Source organism: Hypanus sabinus, unplaced genomic scaffold (genome assembly GCF_030144855.1).
Source record: "Hypanus sabinus isolate sHypSab1 unplaced genomic scaffold, sHypSab1.hap1 scaffold_99, whole genome shotgun sequence".
Classification (NCBI taxonomy): Eukaryota; Metazoa; Chordata; class Chondrichthyes; order Myliobatiformes; family Dasyatidae; genus Hypanus; species Hypanus sabinus.
Genome location: NW_026781846.1, coordinates 1,066,640 through 1,083,452, shown reverse-complemented (window position 1 = coordinate 1,083,452; position 16,813 = coordinate 1,066,640). Strand labels below are relative to the sequence as shown.

The window sequence follows — 16,813 nt, the reverse complement described above, 5'->3', positions numbered from 1 at the left end:
TTGAGAAGATTCAAAGAAAGCATTGAGTTGAGAGTTAGGGGACAAAGGTTTAGGGGTAACACGAGGGGGAATTTCTTTACTCAGTGAGTGGCAGCTGTGTGGAACAAGCTCCTTGTGGAAGTGGCAGAGGCAGGTTCCATTTTGTCATTAAAAATCGATTAGTATATGGACAGGAAAGGATTGGAGGGTTATGGGCTGAGTGCAGGTAAGTGGGAATAGGTGACAGGAAGCGTTCGGCACGGAATAGGAGGACCGAGATGGCCTGTATCCGTGCTGTGATTGTTATATGTTATTTGGTGGGCTTCCGGATGGGGTAGACTCGGAGCAAGGGTCCGAAGGATAGCGACGATTGGTGGAGGGCGATTTTGAACGGTCGTCCTTTGAGCGAGCTGCAACTTGACGCACAGACTGTTTAATACGATATATATATATATTTAAATTTCGTTTCTGTACTAACCAGATAGTCAAAGGAAGAGTTATAAGTCTTAATTGTTTGGACGCATATTGTGTAATGTTTCTTATTTCGGGGTACTGATTGGTAACATTGGTAACTGCAGGAAACATAAAGTTGTGATAGTAGTGGATTTTAATTTTCCGCATATTGATTGGGACTCCCATACTGTTAACGGGTTAGACGGGTTAGTGTTGGTAAAATGTGTTCAGGGAAGTTTTCTAAAATAATATATAGAGGTACCAACTAGAGTGGATAGAATATCAAATCTCCTATTAGGAAATGAGTTAGGGCAGGTGACGGAAGTGTGTGTAGGGGAACAGTATTGTTCCAGTGATCACAACAACATTAGTTTAACTTGATCGTTTGTAAAGATAGATCAGGTCCTCGGATTGATGTTCTAATCTGGAAAAAGGACAAATTTGAAGAAATGAGAAAGGATCTAAAAAGCCTGTATTGTGACAGTTTGTTTTCTGGCAAAGATGTCGGTGGTAAAAAGGAGGCCTTCAAAGGAGAAATTTTAGAATGCAGAGTTTGTATGTTCCTGAGAGGGATAAAGACAAACTGAATAAGGAACAGGAACCTTTGTTCTCTAGGGATATTGAATCTCAGATAAAGAAGAAGATAGATGTATGACATGTATGGGAAACAGAGAGTAAATCAGGAGCTTGAGGAATTAAAACAGTGCAGTAAAAAGAACCCTTAAGAAAGAAATCAGGAGAGTTAAAAGAAGACATGAGGTATCTTTGGCTGTCTAAGTGAAGGATAAAAACCATATAACCATATCACAATCACAGCACGGAAACAGGCTATCTCGGCCCTCCTAGTCCGTGCCGAACACTTAATCACACCTAGTCACACCTACCCGCACTCAGCCCATAACCCTCCACTCCTTTCCAGTCCATATACCTATCGAATTTAACCTTAAATGACACAACTGAACTGGCCTGTTCTACTTCTACAGGAAGCTCATTCCACACAGCTATCACTCTCTGAGTAAAGGAATACCCCCTCGTGTTTCCCTTAAACCTTTGCCCCCTAACTCTGAAATCATGTCCTCTCGTTTGAATCTCCCCTACTCTCAATGGAAACTGTCTATTCACTTCAACTCTATCTCTCCCTCTCAAAATCTTAAATACCTCGATTAAATCCCCCCTCAACCTACGCTCCAATGAAAAGAGACCCAACTTGTTCAACCGTCCTACGTAAATTAAGTGCTGAAACCCAGGTAACTTCCTAGTAAATCGTCTCTGCACTCTCTTTAATTTATTGATATGTTTCCTATAATTCCGTGACCAGAACTGTACACAATATTCTAAATTTGGCCTTACCAATTCCTTGTACAATTACAACGTTACATCACAACTTCTCATTTATGTACGCTCTGAGATATATAGGCCAGCGTTCCAAAAGCCTTCTTCATCACCCTATCTACATGAGGCTCCACCGTCAGGGAACTATGCATTGTTATTCCTAGATCTCTCTGTTACACTGCATTCCTCAATGCCCTCCCATTTACCTTGTATGTTCTATTTGGATTATTCCTGCCAAAATGTAGAATCTCATACTTCTCAGCATTAAAGTCCATCTGCCAACGTTCAGCCCATTCTTCTAACCGGCATAAACCTCCCTGAAAGCTTTGAAAACACACTTCATTATCCACAACACCTCCTACCTTAGTATCATCGGCATACTTACTAATCCAATTCACCACCCCATCATCCAGATCATTTATGTATATTACAAACAACATTGGGCCCAAAACAGATCCCTGACGCACCCCGCTAGTCACCGGCCTCCACCCCGATAAGCAGTTATCCACCACTACTTTCTGACATCTCCCATCTAGCCACTGTTGAATCCATTTTATTACTCCAGCATTAATACCTAACGACTGAACCTTCTTAACTAATCTTCCATGTGGAACTTTGTCAAAGGCCTTGCTGAAGTCTACTGCCTTACCCTCGTCAACATTCCTCGTAACTTCCTCAAAAAATTCAATAAGGTTTGTCAAACATGACCTTCCACGCATAAATCCATGCTGGCTACTCCTAATCAGATCTTGCCTATCCAGATAATTATTAATACTATCTCTAAGAATACTTTACATTAATTTACCCACCACTGATGTGAAACTGACAGGTCTATAATTGCTAGGCTTACTTCTAGAACCCTTTTTAAACAACGGAACCACATGAGCAATAGGCCAATCTTCCGGCACAAGCCCCGTTTCTAATGACATCTTAAAGATCTCCGTCAGAGCTCCTGCTATCTGTACACAAACTTCCCTCAAGGTCCTAGGGAATATCCTGTCAGGACCAGAAGATTTATCTACTTTTAAATTTCTTAAAAGCGCCAGTACTTCCATCTCTTTAATTGCCATAGGTTACATAACCTCCTTACTTGTTTCCCACACCTTACACAGTTCAATATCCTTCTCCTTAGTGAATACCGAAGAGAAGAAATCGTTCAAAATCTCTCCCACCTCCCTCGGCTCCACTAGCTGACCACTGAGATTCTCTATGGGGCCAATTTTATCTCTCACTATCCTCTTGCTTTTAGAATAACTGTAGAAACCTTTGGGATTCACCTTCACCCTATTTGCCAAACCAACCTCGTATCTACTTTTAGCTTTTCTAATCTCTGTCTTAAGATTCCGTTTACATACTTTATAATCCTCGAGCAACTCATTTACTCCATGCTGCCTATATCTATTGTTGACATCCCTCTTTTTCCGAACCAAGTTTCTAATATCCCTTGAAAACCATGGTGATTTCAAACCTTTAACAGGTTTGAAATCCCTCAAGTTCCTTTCAACCTAACAGGAACATAAAGATTCTGTACCCTCATAATTTCACCCTTAAATGACCTCATTTTCTCTATTCCATCCTTCCCATAAAACAACTTAACCCAATCCACTCTCTCTAAATCCCTTCGCATCTCCTCAAAGTTACCCTTTCTTCAAACTGACAGGCCCATAATTGCTATGTTTACTCTTAGAACCTTCTTTAAACAATGGAACCACAGGAGCAATACGCCATTCCACGGGCACCATCCAGCTTTCGAATGATATTTTTTATATTTCTGTCAGAGCCCCCGCTATTCTACAGTAACTTCCCTCAAGTTCCGAGGGAAGATCCTGTCAGTATCCGGAGATTTTTCATCTTTAGTATTCCATAAAAGCGCAAGTACCTCCTTCTCTTTAATCGTCATATTTTCCATAACTTCCCTACTTGTTTCTCTTACCTTACACAATTCAATATCCTTCTGCTTAGTCAATACTGAAGAAAATAAGTTGTTCAAAATCTCCCTCATCTCTTTTGCCTGTACACATAGCTGTCCACTCTGATTCTTTGAAGCACCAATGTTATCCTTCCCTATCCTTTTGCTACTAATATAAATGTAGAAACCCTTCGGGTTTATTTTCACCTTACTGGCCAAAGCAATTTCTAATTTCTTTCTTAAGCTTCTTCTTAATTTTTTTTATATTCCCCAAGCTCCTCCTTTACTCCATGCTGCCTAAATATATTGTAGTTATCTCTCTTTTCCCTAACCAAGTTTCCAATATCCCTTGAATAGCATTTCTTTCTCAAACATTTAACCTTTCCCTTCAACCTAACAAGAACATAAAGCTTCTGTACCCTCATAACTTCACCTTTAAATGACCTCTATTTCCCTATTACATCCTTACCATAAAACGAATTGTCCCAATCTATTCCATCTAAATCCTTTCTCATCTTCTCAAAATTAGCCTTTATGCAATCAAAAATCTCTGCCCTGGGTCCAGTCCTATCCTTCTGATAATTATATTGAAACTAAATGTCATTGAGTTCACAGGACCCGAAGTGATCCTCAATACATACTTCCATCACCTGACCTATTTTGTTCCCTAACGGAAGATCCAACACTGCCCCTTCTCTATTCGGTACCTCTGTGTACTGCTGCAAAAAACTATCCTGCACACATTTTACAAACTCCAAACCATCCAGCCCTTTTACAGTATGGCCTTCGCAGTCTTTGTGTGGAAAATTAAAATCTCCTACAGTCACAGACCTGTGCTTATTACAAATATCTGCTATCTCCTTGCAAATTTGATCCAATTCTCGCTTCCCTTTAGGTGCTCTATAATACACCTCTATAAGTGTTACTACACCTTTCCCATTCCTCAATTCCAACCAAATAGCCTCCCTAGTCGAGCCCTCTAATCTATCCTGCCAAAGCACCCCTGTAATATTTTCTCTGACGTAACGCAACACCGCCCCCTCTTGTCCCTCCGTATCTACCACTCCCGAAGCAGCGAAATCCAGGAATATTTAGTTACCAATCATACCTCGCCTGCAACCATGTTTCACTAATAGCTACAACTTCAAATTTCCGGGCATTAATCCATGCTCTAAGGTCATACACCTTTCTTACAATACTTCTGGCACTAAAATAAATGTATTTAACAAATTTCCCGCCTCCTCTTCTTTGTTTATCTCTAACAGTGGAAAGAAATTTACCGTCTTCTATTTCTTCCTTAACCCATACATCTGTTCCTAATCTTTGGTTCCCCTCACCCCCCCCCCCCCCCACCACCGGGATCTAGTTTAAATCCACTGGAGCATATCCAGCAAACCTGCCTGCAAGAATATTTGTCCCCCTCCAGTTCAGATATAAAAGGGGTCCCACCTTCACTGGGAAACTGCCCAATTATCAACAACTCTGAAGCCCCGCCTCCAGCACCATGTCTTCCGCCACGTGTTGATCTGCAGTATCTTACTATCTCTAATCCCACCTGCACGTGGCACTGGTAGCAATTCTGCGATTGCTATCCTGGAGGTCCTGTCCCTTAACTTGGCACCTAGCTCCTTAAACTCAACTTTCAGGAACTCCTCACTCTTCCAACTCACGGCATTGGTCCCTACATGGACAACAGCATCCGGCTACTCACCCTCCCTCTTGAGAATACTGAGAACTCGATCCGAGACATCGCGGACCCTGGCTCGAGAGATGTAACAGACCATCCGGGATTCTCGATCTCTTCCACAGAACTTCCTATCTGTCGCCCTAACAATTTAATCTCCTATCAGTCCTGCTGTCCTCTTCACCCCATCCCTTCCCTTCTGAGCTGAGGGTCCAGTCTCGGTACCAGAGACACAACCTCTGCAACTAGTCCCTGATAGGTCGTCCCCACCAACAGTATCCAAAGCGGTATACTTATTATTGACGGTAACGGCCACAGGTGTGCTCTCTTCATTCTGCCCATTCCCCGTCCCTCTCCTGATAGTCATCCAACTACCTGCTTCCTGACGCCTAGGGTTGACTATCTCCCTGAACCACCTGTCTATTTCTGCCTGTAGCTCCTGACAAACCGTGTTAGGGAACTGGAGCTGGATGCACCTTTTGCACGTGTAGTCATCGGGGACAGCTGTGCTCGCCCTGACTTCCCACATACTACAATGATAAAGTTGACAAATATTTTTAGCTCGCCCAAGCTTCAAGATCTTAGACAGGCGCACTCCAAAGGGATTTCCGCGAAAACGGAACGTGAATTTTCCACTATTTCGGTTGAGTCGCTCTCTGTTGATTGGTCGCCGCATAGCCCATTAGTTTCAGATGCTGGTCAAGTTACTGGTGTCTTCCACAGTGAAGACAGATGCAAAATACCTATTGCGCTCATCCATCCATTATTTTCCTGATTCGCATTCAAACGTCTCCAGCACAATATGTAGTTGTGCCGTCTCACCTGCCGTTTGTTGTTTCCATATCTTTAAAGCTGTTGTTTCTGTGTCCTTTTGCTGTTCGACTTAATCGCACAAAGCTCTCCACTTGATCACTTTCACGTGATCTCGACAGCTATGAACTTAGCCTTCTGCCCTGATTAATCACTCACCCGAGATCGGACAGATCTTTGACATCGTCTCTTTGCACCGTGCCCACCGCAGTTCTGCGTCCCTGAGACACGCGCTTTGCTGGCAGGTCCACTGTTGCCTTGTTTTCGTCACAGTCTGCAAACTCACTCGCTTTCGCACTAACCTGCTCAAGAGTTCTGGATAACGAAGATATAATCATTTCTACTTTGCCTACAGGTCCGGCGGACGCGTGACAACTGCATCTCCAAGAGCTTCTCGCCCTGGCAGGTGAGTGGAAATGGAAGGCTGTGACTGTGCCCGAGGTGAGAGATGAAACAAAAGTGTTGGAGTATCGCGTGGGTGCTCAATCTGACGGTATGGTCGAGATCACTCTGGTAATTACATGCTAATTAGCTCCTTAAATTGGTTCAACCGTGGCACCTTGTTAAAGCGTTTCTGACAGTCTAAGAAAACAACATTTGGCTTTTCTTTGCGTACAGATTTCCTAGAGCTGTTGGGTGCGTTTAGAATAGTTTGGCAGAGATAATGGAACGAGTATGATACAATTGATGATGAGTCGGCAAATTTACAAGTAGAGGATGCGTGTCACATGCTGTAAGTGAGGGGAAATCAAGATTGGTCACAAATGCAGACAAAGCAAAGAATTAAATTCTACCATCGAGACAAAATTCAATGGGAGAAGAATGTAGGACTGAAGCTTTCGCATTTAGATCCGCACAGCATTCAGAATTAAGTGGACGAATTTATCGTGCAATCAGAGATTTCTCGCAATGACGTCGTGGGCATCACACAGTCGTGTCTGAAAGAAAGTCTTAGTTGAGAGCTTAGCATCTTCGGATGTATTTTGTATCAAAAGGACAGATAGGAAGGCATATGCGGTGGGGAGACTGTCGCTAACAGAAAGCATTGAAAATTTAAAAAGAACCGCATGTGCAGTACCTTGTTAAAGTCTTTCTGAAAAACTAAGGAATGACTATCAATTGACTTTCTCAGATTTACCAGGGTTGTTAGCAGTGGCTTAAGCATTGTCCAAGTCGCATGCTATGTTGGGCAATGTCTCCCATCCACTCCATAATGTACTGGTTAGGCACAGGAGTACATTCAGCCAGAGACTTATTCAACTGAGATATAACACTGAGCGTCATAGGAAGTCACTCCTTCCTGTGGCCGCTGAACTTAACAACTCCTCCCTCGGAGTATCCAACACCCTGAGACAAGAGGCTGCTCTTGGTCTAATTTCCACTTGGCATGATTAACATTATTATTTAATTATTTATGGGTTTATATTACACTATTCGTGGTTGGTGCGGCTGTAACAAAACCCAGTTCCCGTCGGGATCAATAAAGTATGTCTGTCCGTCTATCTCTCTGTCTGTCTGTAATATGGCTGAGGAATGTGAGCAAGTACGATACAGCTGAATACGAGTCAGCTGGTTTACAATTAGATGCTATGTGTAACATGTACATGTCTTTAATAATGGAAAAATAAAATCAGCATGGTTTCTGTGAAAGGAACACTTGCCTGAAAAATCTGTAAATTTCTTCGAGGAAGCAAACAGCAGCACGAGAATAGGAGAGGTGACGGATTTCATTTACTTGGATTTTCAGAAGACGCTGCAGAACGTGCCACAAACGAGGCTGCATAACAAGATAAAATCCTACAGCGTTACAGGAAACATACAATCGCTGACAGGCTGGACGCAGAGAATTGGATTAAAATAGGCCTTTTCTGATTGTCTTCCCGTAACTAGTGATGTTACTCGGTGGTCAGTATTCGGACATCTGCTTTTCACGTTGTCTGTCCATGACATAGATATAGGAACTGTTGGCTTTGTGGTTATACTTTGCGGATAATACGAAGATGGCTAAAGGGATGAATAGTTCTGTCGAAGTCTAGAGATTGCAGCATGACATGTACAAAGTGAACGACTTTGAAAAAATGTGACAGATGTTAAACAGTGTTGGGTAATGAACGATAACGCATTCTGGTTAAAGGATCAATAATGTGGACTCTTATCTAAATGAGGAACATAAACATTCATGCAGAGAGAGTTAAGAGACCTCGTAAAAAATTCCCAAAAGGTTAATTTACAGTTTAAGACTGGGGTATTGAAAGGAAATGAAGTGATGCCATTTATTTTAATAGGAATAGAATACAAAAGCCAAGACAAAAGGCCGACCCTGTTTAAAGCACTGGGAAGCCGCACTTGCAGATTTTTCAACAGCTTTGGGCCCCTTTTCTCAGAAAGGACGTGTTGTCATTGGAGAAAGTTAATGGGAATGAGAAAGTACATGCGAGTAATTCCGGGACTGATGGAGTTAACATATCAGGAGCGTTTGACTCTTTTAGAGCTCCAGACCAGTAGTTGCGATCGATCTTGTCCTCATTCTCCGAAGGTCGTCGATCTGCAGCTCTTGTTCCTTTGTGTTCAGTTGCAATGCTGGACGTCTGGCCGACCTCCCACTTCTCACCCGTGTACAGAACACTGTTTCTGTAGCGATTCTCTAATGAATGAAGAATGGACAAATAAGTACAGAGAGATCAACTTATAAGACTATATGCCTCAACAAAGCCTGACCTCGCGTAAGTCTGATGAGCCGAACCCTCTCCCAAAACAGGTCTTGTTCATCCCTTTCTAATGAATTCTACTTTCAGAATGGTCGCTCCTCAATTCAGGAAAAAAAAAAAAAAACAGACAAAAGAAAATAGAAACTTTCCATCAAAATCTGGATCGCCACCTAATGAAAAAAAACAACTCTTTTATTGCACCCCGATGTTGAATGGCCAACTCAGAGATAACTCGCTGGAAACTCTGTTCACTTTTTTTAATCTTCTGCGCGTTCCTGACTGAAAAATATCTCTGTTCACGCATAGTCGCTTGCTGATTGATTACTCCTTGAACTCAGAAGATCCGCAGCCAAATCGTACTCTCGATCGTCCTGCTTATGGACTGGCTCTTTTCACGCACCTCTGGTGTGGATTGCCCACGTGGTACAGCAATCCGGTGATTACTGCCCTGGAGGCCCAGTTTGTACAATTTGTATCGAGCTCGTCAAATCACTCCGCAGGGCTTCCTGATCTTACCTATCGACACCATTGGTAGAAATATACTGCAAGGCATGGCTGCTTGGTGATCTTTCGGACCCGATCTGAGACACTCCTGATCCCGGCAACAGGCAGGCAATCTCATCTGTCTATGGAGTCCCTTATCAAGATCGAGGTCAGCTTCACCACTCTGCTCCTTTGAGCCACAGCACCAGTCTCAGTGCAAGAGGCTCGGTGTCTGTGTCTCCCCGTAATTGACCGTCCTCCACAACAGCTTCTAAAGTTGTATTAATAATTGTGGGGAAATTGCCACAGGCGTAATCCGTCTTTGCTGTGCATTTCCCTTGCTTTACTTGACAATCACACAGCAACGGTCTACTGCAAACTAGCTCCCTATTGCTCCTATCTGTCTCCTCTTCATTGTCCCGAATGCGTGGAAGATCATCAGCTGTTTTTCGATTTATTTCAGACTTTCTTTCAGAAGATGCAACTCGGTGCAGTAATTGCAGATTTGTCCATCGAAGAGGGAGAAGTCTTCTAGATCTCCCGCATCGCAAACAGTTTACAGAACATTGACCCTGGAACAGTTCTCGCCAGCTCATAGGGAACGGAGATATAAGAACTCAATGTTAAAATAGCCAGACAATTCTCCCCCGCCTAAACCGGACGATCTTAGACTGGCGCACTCTCAAGCCTGGCATACTCAATGTCATGGCCTATACACATGCAATTGAATTTTCCGCCTTATCTGACGAATCCCTCTCTGTAGATTGGTTGCCGCACACCTCATCGCCCTTGAATGTTGGCCAGATTACTGGTGACTTCCGCAGCGATGGTCAATGTAAATACTAATGGTGCTCAGCCACCATGTTCCTGAATCCTATTCAAACGCCTTCAGCATCAGGTTCAATTTCTACTTATTCCTTCTAGACTATTGCATATAGTTGTTCAATTTATAATTGTTCCTTCTAGACTCTTGCTTTTTGATTCCTTATCTAAAAATCTGTTCTTCTATGATCCCTGTGTTGTCCGTCTTAATAATACAACGTGCGCTCATGAGGTTTCACGTCGTTATCCACGGCCAGATCTTCAACACATTTCACGTGCTCGGCCTTTTGCTCTGTTTAATAACTCACCCGAGCTTTGGCCCAGCTCTCGGCTCCCCTCGCTGCTCACTGACCGTCTCAGTTCTGCATCGCTTAGCATTCCGCTTTGCTGGCAGGGCCTCTAAACCCTTGTTTATTTCAGATTCTTCAAACTAACTCACTTTTCAAATTAACTTGCTCGAATGACTTGACAGCGAATGAGAAATGTGGTACGCTCTGACAGGACAGGGAAATGGACTAAAGGGTGGTTTAAAAAGCCGGGAGGTGATTACGCGTTACTGAGAAAGATGTTTCTATTTTTCCCCCACAGCAAACGCAGATGCAACACATCTCCACCTGCGCGACGTTGTAAAGGGCGTTTGTAAGTAGAACTCGAAAACTAGGTCTGTGTACAGGGCGAATAAAATGTTGACGTATCGGGTGGCTTCTCCATCTGACGGACGGGTCGGGAAAGCTTCAGTAACACTATGCGACACTAGGTCGTTAACCAGCTTCGTGCGGCATGTTGTCATCCTTAATAAGTTCCCTCATAAGCTGCAGCTCGGTGCACCTGGTGCAGATTTGTTTATCCGAGAGGGTGGACAATCCCGCATTGCAAAAACAGCGCCGCTGTACCAATTCCCGGTAACCGAAAAGGAATGGAGAAATAAGATCAAGTGATAAGTTTGCCGATATTTTCCACCGCCTACGTTTGAGGTTCTTGGACTGGCGCAGCCTAAAGCCTAACACACACAAGTGCATTGCCCCGATGCACGCGCGTGAATTTTCCGCGTTCCCATTGAATCCCTCTCTGCCGATGGGAGTCGGCAAACAGATTTCCCTTGAGATGTTGATCAGATCACTGGTGTCTTCCACAATGAAGATAGATTCAAATAACCTGTTACGCTTATCCATAATTTCCCTGAGTCTCATTGAAACCTCTCCACCGTCACGTTCAATTTGTAACTGTGCCTTATAACATCGCTTATTCTTTCCATATCTTCAAATGTGTTTTTCCAGGACCCCTTTGTTGTCCACATTAATTGTACAAAGTGCGCTGTTGAGATCTCACGTGATCATCTATTGCCAGCTCTTCAGCCCACTTCATGTCCTCAAACTTTAACCCTTTTTAGTACCTCAGCCAAGATGTGGTCCCGCCTTGAAGTCCCTCTCTGCATCGGGGCGGTCGCGGTTCTGCGTCGCTATACATCCAACTTTGCTGACAGGCCCAGTCATTCGTTGTTCTCATCACATTCTTCAAACTCATCCCTTTTCGAAATGACCTGTTGGAACGTTCTAGCTAAAATTAAAAAAAAAGTGCACAGTGAGTGTACCGGCAACAATTTCAAAGGTTGGGTTAACGAGCCGCGAAGCAGATAGGTTCCAGATTACAGAGATATAATTGTTTCTATTTTGCTCACAGGTTTTCCTTCCTCGGACCATTTGAGGGGTAAGTGGAAATTGAAGACTAACTGTTTTGCTGTATCGAGTGGGTGTTCAAACTAATGATAGGGTCGGGTTTGCTCCGTTAACACTATGTCATCTTAACTCGTTAAGCCTCCTCATCTGTGGAACTTTGTGAAAACCTTTCAGAAAATCCAATAAAACAATAATTGATTTTTCTTTACGTCCTATTTACTAAAGCAGTTGGGTGTGGTTAAGATAAAATGTCAGAGATAAGAGATCCAGTATGATACAGATGTTGAACGGACAGCAAGTTTATAAGTAGATGATGTGAGTAAGATGCCTGCAGCGAAGGACAAGGACAGACAGAGCAAAGAGATTAGTTCTACGGCAGAGGTGAATTTCAAATGGCGAGGAATGCTGGACTGACCCTGCCGCATTTAGATGCGTGCAGCATTTAGAATGTAATGGACCAACAATTAGACACTGACGCCATGGGCGTCACTGAGTACCGGCTGAAAGACCGTCGAATGTGGGAGCTTAACATCTAAGGATTTCTTTTTTGGTCAACAGCACATGCAGGAAGGCATATGCGTTGGGATGGCCCTGTTGGTGACAGATGATATAACATCTGTAAAAAGATGTTAGGGTAGAGAATGTGGAATCTTTGTAGGTGGAGCTAGGAAATTATACGAATATATACACATGTGAATAATGTATAGAAGTCAGAATAATAGAAAACATGTGTGTATTACTTTGCAAAGGGAGTTCCGAAAGCGCAAGTAGGACGGAAATCGTGAGTTAAATAGGAGGACAGATTCAGGCAGAAAAGGGAGGCTGCCAAGCGGAGCAAACATCAAAGGAGCGTTCATCGACCGAAGTGATCTTAGGCAGAACGGTAGGGCATTGGTTCATTTGGGATTCGTGGATAACGTGACGAAGTGAGGTATGTAAAATCTGAGGAATAGAAAAGTGATATATGTCTGCGAGGCCGGTGTTCTCTATTGGGTGTGAGTTGTGGGAAATCCGGGAGACACCCAGCCTGCCGAACGACTACGTGCTCATCAGGTGTGTCGAGCTGCTGCTCCTTTGGGACCGAATCAGGGTACTAGACAGGTAGTTCGATTACCTTCGTCCTGTCAAGAAAAGTGAGGAGGAGCAGACAGGAGTTATAGGCAACCAGGATATGACTAGCTCCCTACAGGTCTTATCTATCATCTCCTTAATCACCCTTATGAGTTGAAGATATTCAACTGCTTCTCCAGATCGTTGAAACGTTCTCACAGAGGCGGTAGCACGGTGCAGCAGGTGCAGATTTGATTATCCATAAAGGTGGACGCCATGTAGACCTCCCGCATCGCAAACTCAGTATAAAACTCTGCCACCGGAGCAATTGGCACTGCCAGATGAGAAATGGAGAAGTACGAGCACAATGATAAAGTTGTTACCTCCCTTAAGTCTGAGGATCTAAAACAGGCGCACTCTAAAACTTAGCACACAAAAAGACACTACCGCGAAGCTGCTTGAAATTTCTGCCGTTTCTTTTGAATCCCTCTCCGTTGACTGGACCCGTCATGACATGCAGGCCTCTGCATGTTGGTCAAATTACTGGTATCTTCTACTGTGAAGACAGATGCAATCTACCTATTCCGCTCATCCATCCATCCATCATTTCCCTGAATTCCATTCAAAGCTCTCCAGCACAATTTCCAATAGCCCATGGTTTTTGTATCCGTATTTTCAATTCTGTTCTTTTGATGTCCACCTGAATCGCACAAGGTGCGCTGCTGAGATCTCACGTGAACTCCACATCCAGCTCTTCGTCAAGTTCATGTGCTCAGCCTTTCGCCCTGTTTCATAACTCACCCGAGATCGGCCCCCGCTCTGATCTCGCCTCCCTGCACCGTGCCCGTCCCAGTTCTGCGTCGCTCAGCATCCCGCTTTGCTGGCACGTCCGCTGATTCTTTGCCTTTTTTTCACATTGTTCAAAGTCATTCACTTTGGCACTAACGTTCTGACGTCAGAACAATGTGATGCTCTCTTCGGATCGGGAAATGGTTCAAATTGTGGTTTAAAGAGACGGCAATCAGGTGATTTCCGGATTACGGAGATATGAGTATTTCTATTTTGTCCACAGGACCGACGAACAAATCACAACTGCACCTCCGGTGCCTACTCGCCTTGACGGTTAAATGGATATCGAAGACAGTGACTATGCGCGGGACGAAAAATGAACTAAAAGTGCTGCTGTATTGCGCGGGTGCTCAAAGTGACGGTAGTGTCAGGAGCGCTCTCGTAATATCATGTAATTTAGCTGGTTAAGCAATCTCATAAGTGTCAACTTGTTAAAAGGTTTCCGAAAGCCGAAGAAAAGAACAATTGACTTTTGTTTTTGGTCAGAATTACTGGAGCTGTTGGGCTTGGTTAAATGAATATGACAGTTCTCAGGGATTGAGTATGATACGATTGATGTAGAGCCCGCAGGATGTGTGCAATATGCTTGTAAGGGAGGACAAATCAATGATTGATTATAAATGCCGACAGAGCTCAGAGTTAAATTCTAACACTCAGACGAAGTTCAATGGGCAAAGAATTCAGGATTGAAGTTTCCCGATGTAGATCCAGGCAGCCTTCAGAATGAAGAAGAGGAACTCGTGCAAACAGAATCAGGTCGCTATAACGTCGTGGGCGTCATTGAGTAGCGGCTGAAAGAAGGTCACGGTAGAGAGCTTAACATCTATGGATATACTTTGTATTTAAAGGACAGACGGGAAGGCGTATGCGGTGGTGTGGCCCTGTTGATATCTGAGGACATTAATTCGTTAGAAAGAAGTGAGAGAGAAAGTGGATACTTTGTAGGTGGAGTTATGAATCTGTAAGAGAAAAATATATTTGTGCTCGGGCTTACTCAAGGAAAGTTATCTTGGACTGTATTTTCTGTAATAACTCAGGTTTTACTCGGAAGCGTAAGGTAATTGAACCCCGCGGACACAGTGATTGTATCATGTTTGTAGTATACTTCAATTTCAGAGTAAGAAGTTTAACTTACATGTAGCAGTATTGCAATGGAATAAAGGGTTGTAATGGGGCATGAGAGAGGTGCTTGACCAGGTGGATTGGAGGGGAATAATGGAGCGTTTAATGGCAGACCTAAAATGAATAAAAAAATATAGTAGTATCTCAGTAGACGCAGGATACATATGAACCACGGAAGGAGAGATGCACAAGTGGCCAGGATGGCAGGGATAGGACGATTAGGACTGCATGAAAGCTAAAGAAAGGGCAGTTAGGGTAGCAAAAGTGAGAAGACAGTTGGAGGATTAGGATGTTTTTATATGTTTTTTTAAAAAATGTAAAAAAACTATGTGAAGGGATATGTTGACATATAAGAGTAACCTAGCAAATACGATATAGTAAAAGTCGTTTTTATATATTTTTTAAAAGTTATATAAAAAATGGAATTTAGAATTGATATTGGAACACTGGAAAATGATGCGGGTGCGGAAGTAATAGGGACAAAGAAATAGCAGTTGTCCAACAGGTATACTGCATCTTTCTGCATCGTGGAAGACACCAGCAGTGTACCAGAGATCTGTGAATAATCGGGAGCATGCGTGAGTCGAGTTGCTATCAGAAAGGAACAGGTGCCATGGAAACTGCAGGGATTTAAGTAGTGTAATTCACTTTAGCCAAATGTACTACATACCGGAGTCATGACAGAGATTTTACACTGATTTTTTGAATGCATTTGTTAAGGTGCCAAAAATGAGGCTGCTTAACTAAATAATCTCCTATAATGTTACAGGAAAGCTACAATTAAATGATAACGGAATGGGTGACAGGCTGGAAACAGAGATTATGAATAAAACAGGCCTTTCAGAGCATTGAGTACTCGATTCTGGTCACCAAATTATCGAAAAAATGTCAACAAAATAGAGAGAGGACAGAGAAGATTTACCAGAATGTTACCTGGGTTTCCGCAACGAAGTTTCGGAGAAAGGTTGAACAAATTAGGTCTTTATTATTTGGAGCGTAGAAGGTTGAGGGGGACGTGTATAGGTTTCTTTTTTCCATTGAGAGTAGGGGAGATTCAAAGAAAGCATTGAGTTGAAAGTTAGTGGACAAAAGTTTAGGCGTAACACGAGGGGGAATTTCTTTACTCAGTGAGTGGCAGCTGTGTGGAACAAGCTCCTGGTGGAAGTGGTAGAGGCAGGTTCCATTTTGTCATTAAAAAAATCGATTAGTCTCTGGACAGGAAAGGATTGGAGTGTTATGGGCTAAGTGCAGGTAAGTATATCTAGGTGCCAGTAAGCGTTCGGCAACGACTAGGAGGGTCGAGATGGCCTGTTTCCCTGCTGTAAATGTTATATGGTTATATGATTATACGGTGTGCTTCTGTATGGGGTCGACTCGGAGCGAGGGTCCGAAGGATAGCGACGATTGGTAGAGGTCGATTTTGAACGGTTGTCCTATGAGCGAGCTGCAACTTGACTCACAGACTGTTTATTACGATATATATATATATATATATATATATATATTTTAAATTTCGTTTCTGTACTAACCAGATAGTCCAAGGAAGAGTTATAAGGCTTAATTGTTTGGACGCATATTGTGTATTGTTTGTTATTGCGGGGTACTGATTGGTAACAGGGGACAGATCCCGCAGCATCCACCCAAAGGAGAGTTCTTATGTTTGGCCAGGCCGGGGGTTATCAGCCCCTCTATTAAGCCGCTAGGCAAAGTGAGATTTACAAGTGTGGGGGCTCGTCTTGGATTGAATCCGTTTGGATGCATGTGATTACCCTGAGCAATTAAAGAGTGGGGCAGATATTCATACTCCGGATGAATTGTCAATCCACTGTTAATACCCTTAAGGTTGCGATTCTGAGTGGAGTTTTGATGAAAAAGCGGGCGCAGGACTCTTTTTAATGCAGACCAGCGCTGAGGCAGCTGGGGGTGGGTTCTATCC

The 16,813-nt window shown here is 43.2% G+C and overlaps 1 protein-coding gene across 1 annotated transcript in view; it reads left to right on the top strand.

Annotated features, from left to right (window-relative positions):
- Positions 1-16,813, top strand: part of LOC132390618 (uncharacterized) — a 68,494-nt gene that overhangs the window by 28,055 nt on the left and 23,626 nt on the right. The window contains exons 9-11 of the mRNA XM_059963216.1: positions 6,523-6,573; positions 10,769-10,819; positions 11,861-11,887. Coding sequence (XP_059819199.1) covers positions 6,523-6,573; positions 10,769-10,819; positions 11,861-11,887 — 129 coding nt within the window. The remainder of the gene's footprint in view (positions 1-6,522; positions 6,574-10,768; positions 10,820-11,860; positions 11,888-16,813) is intronic.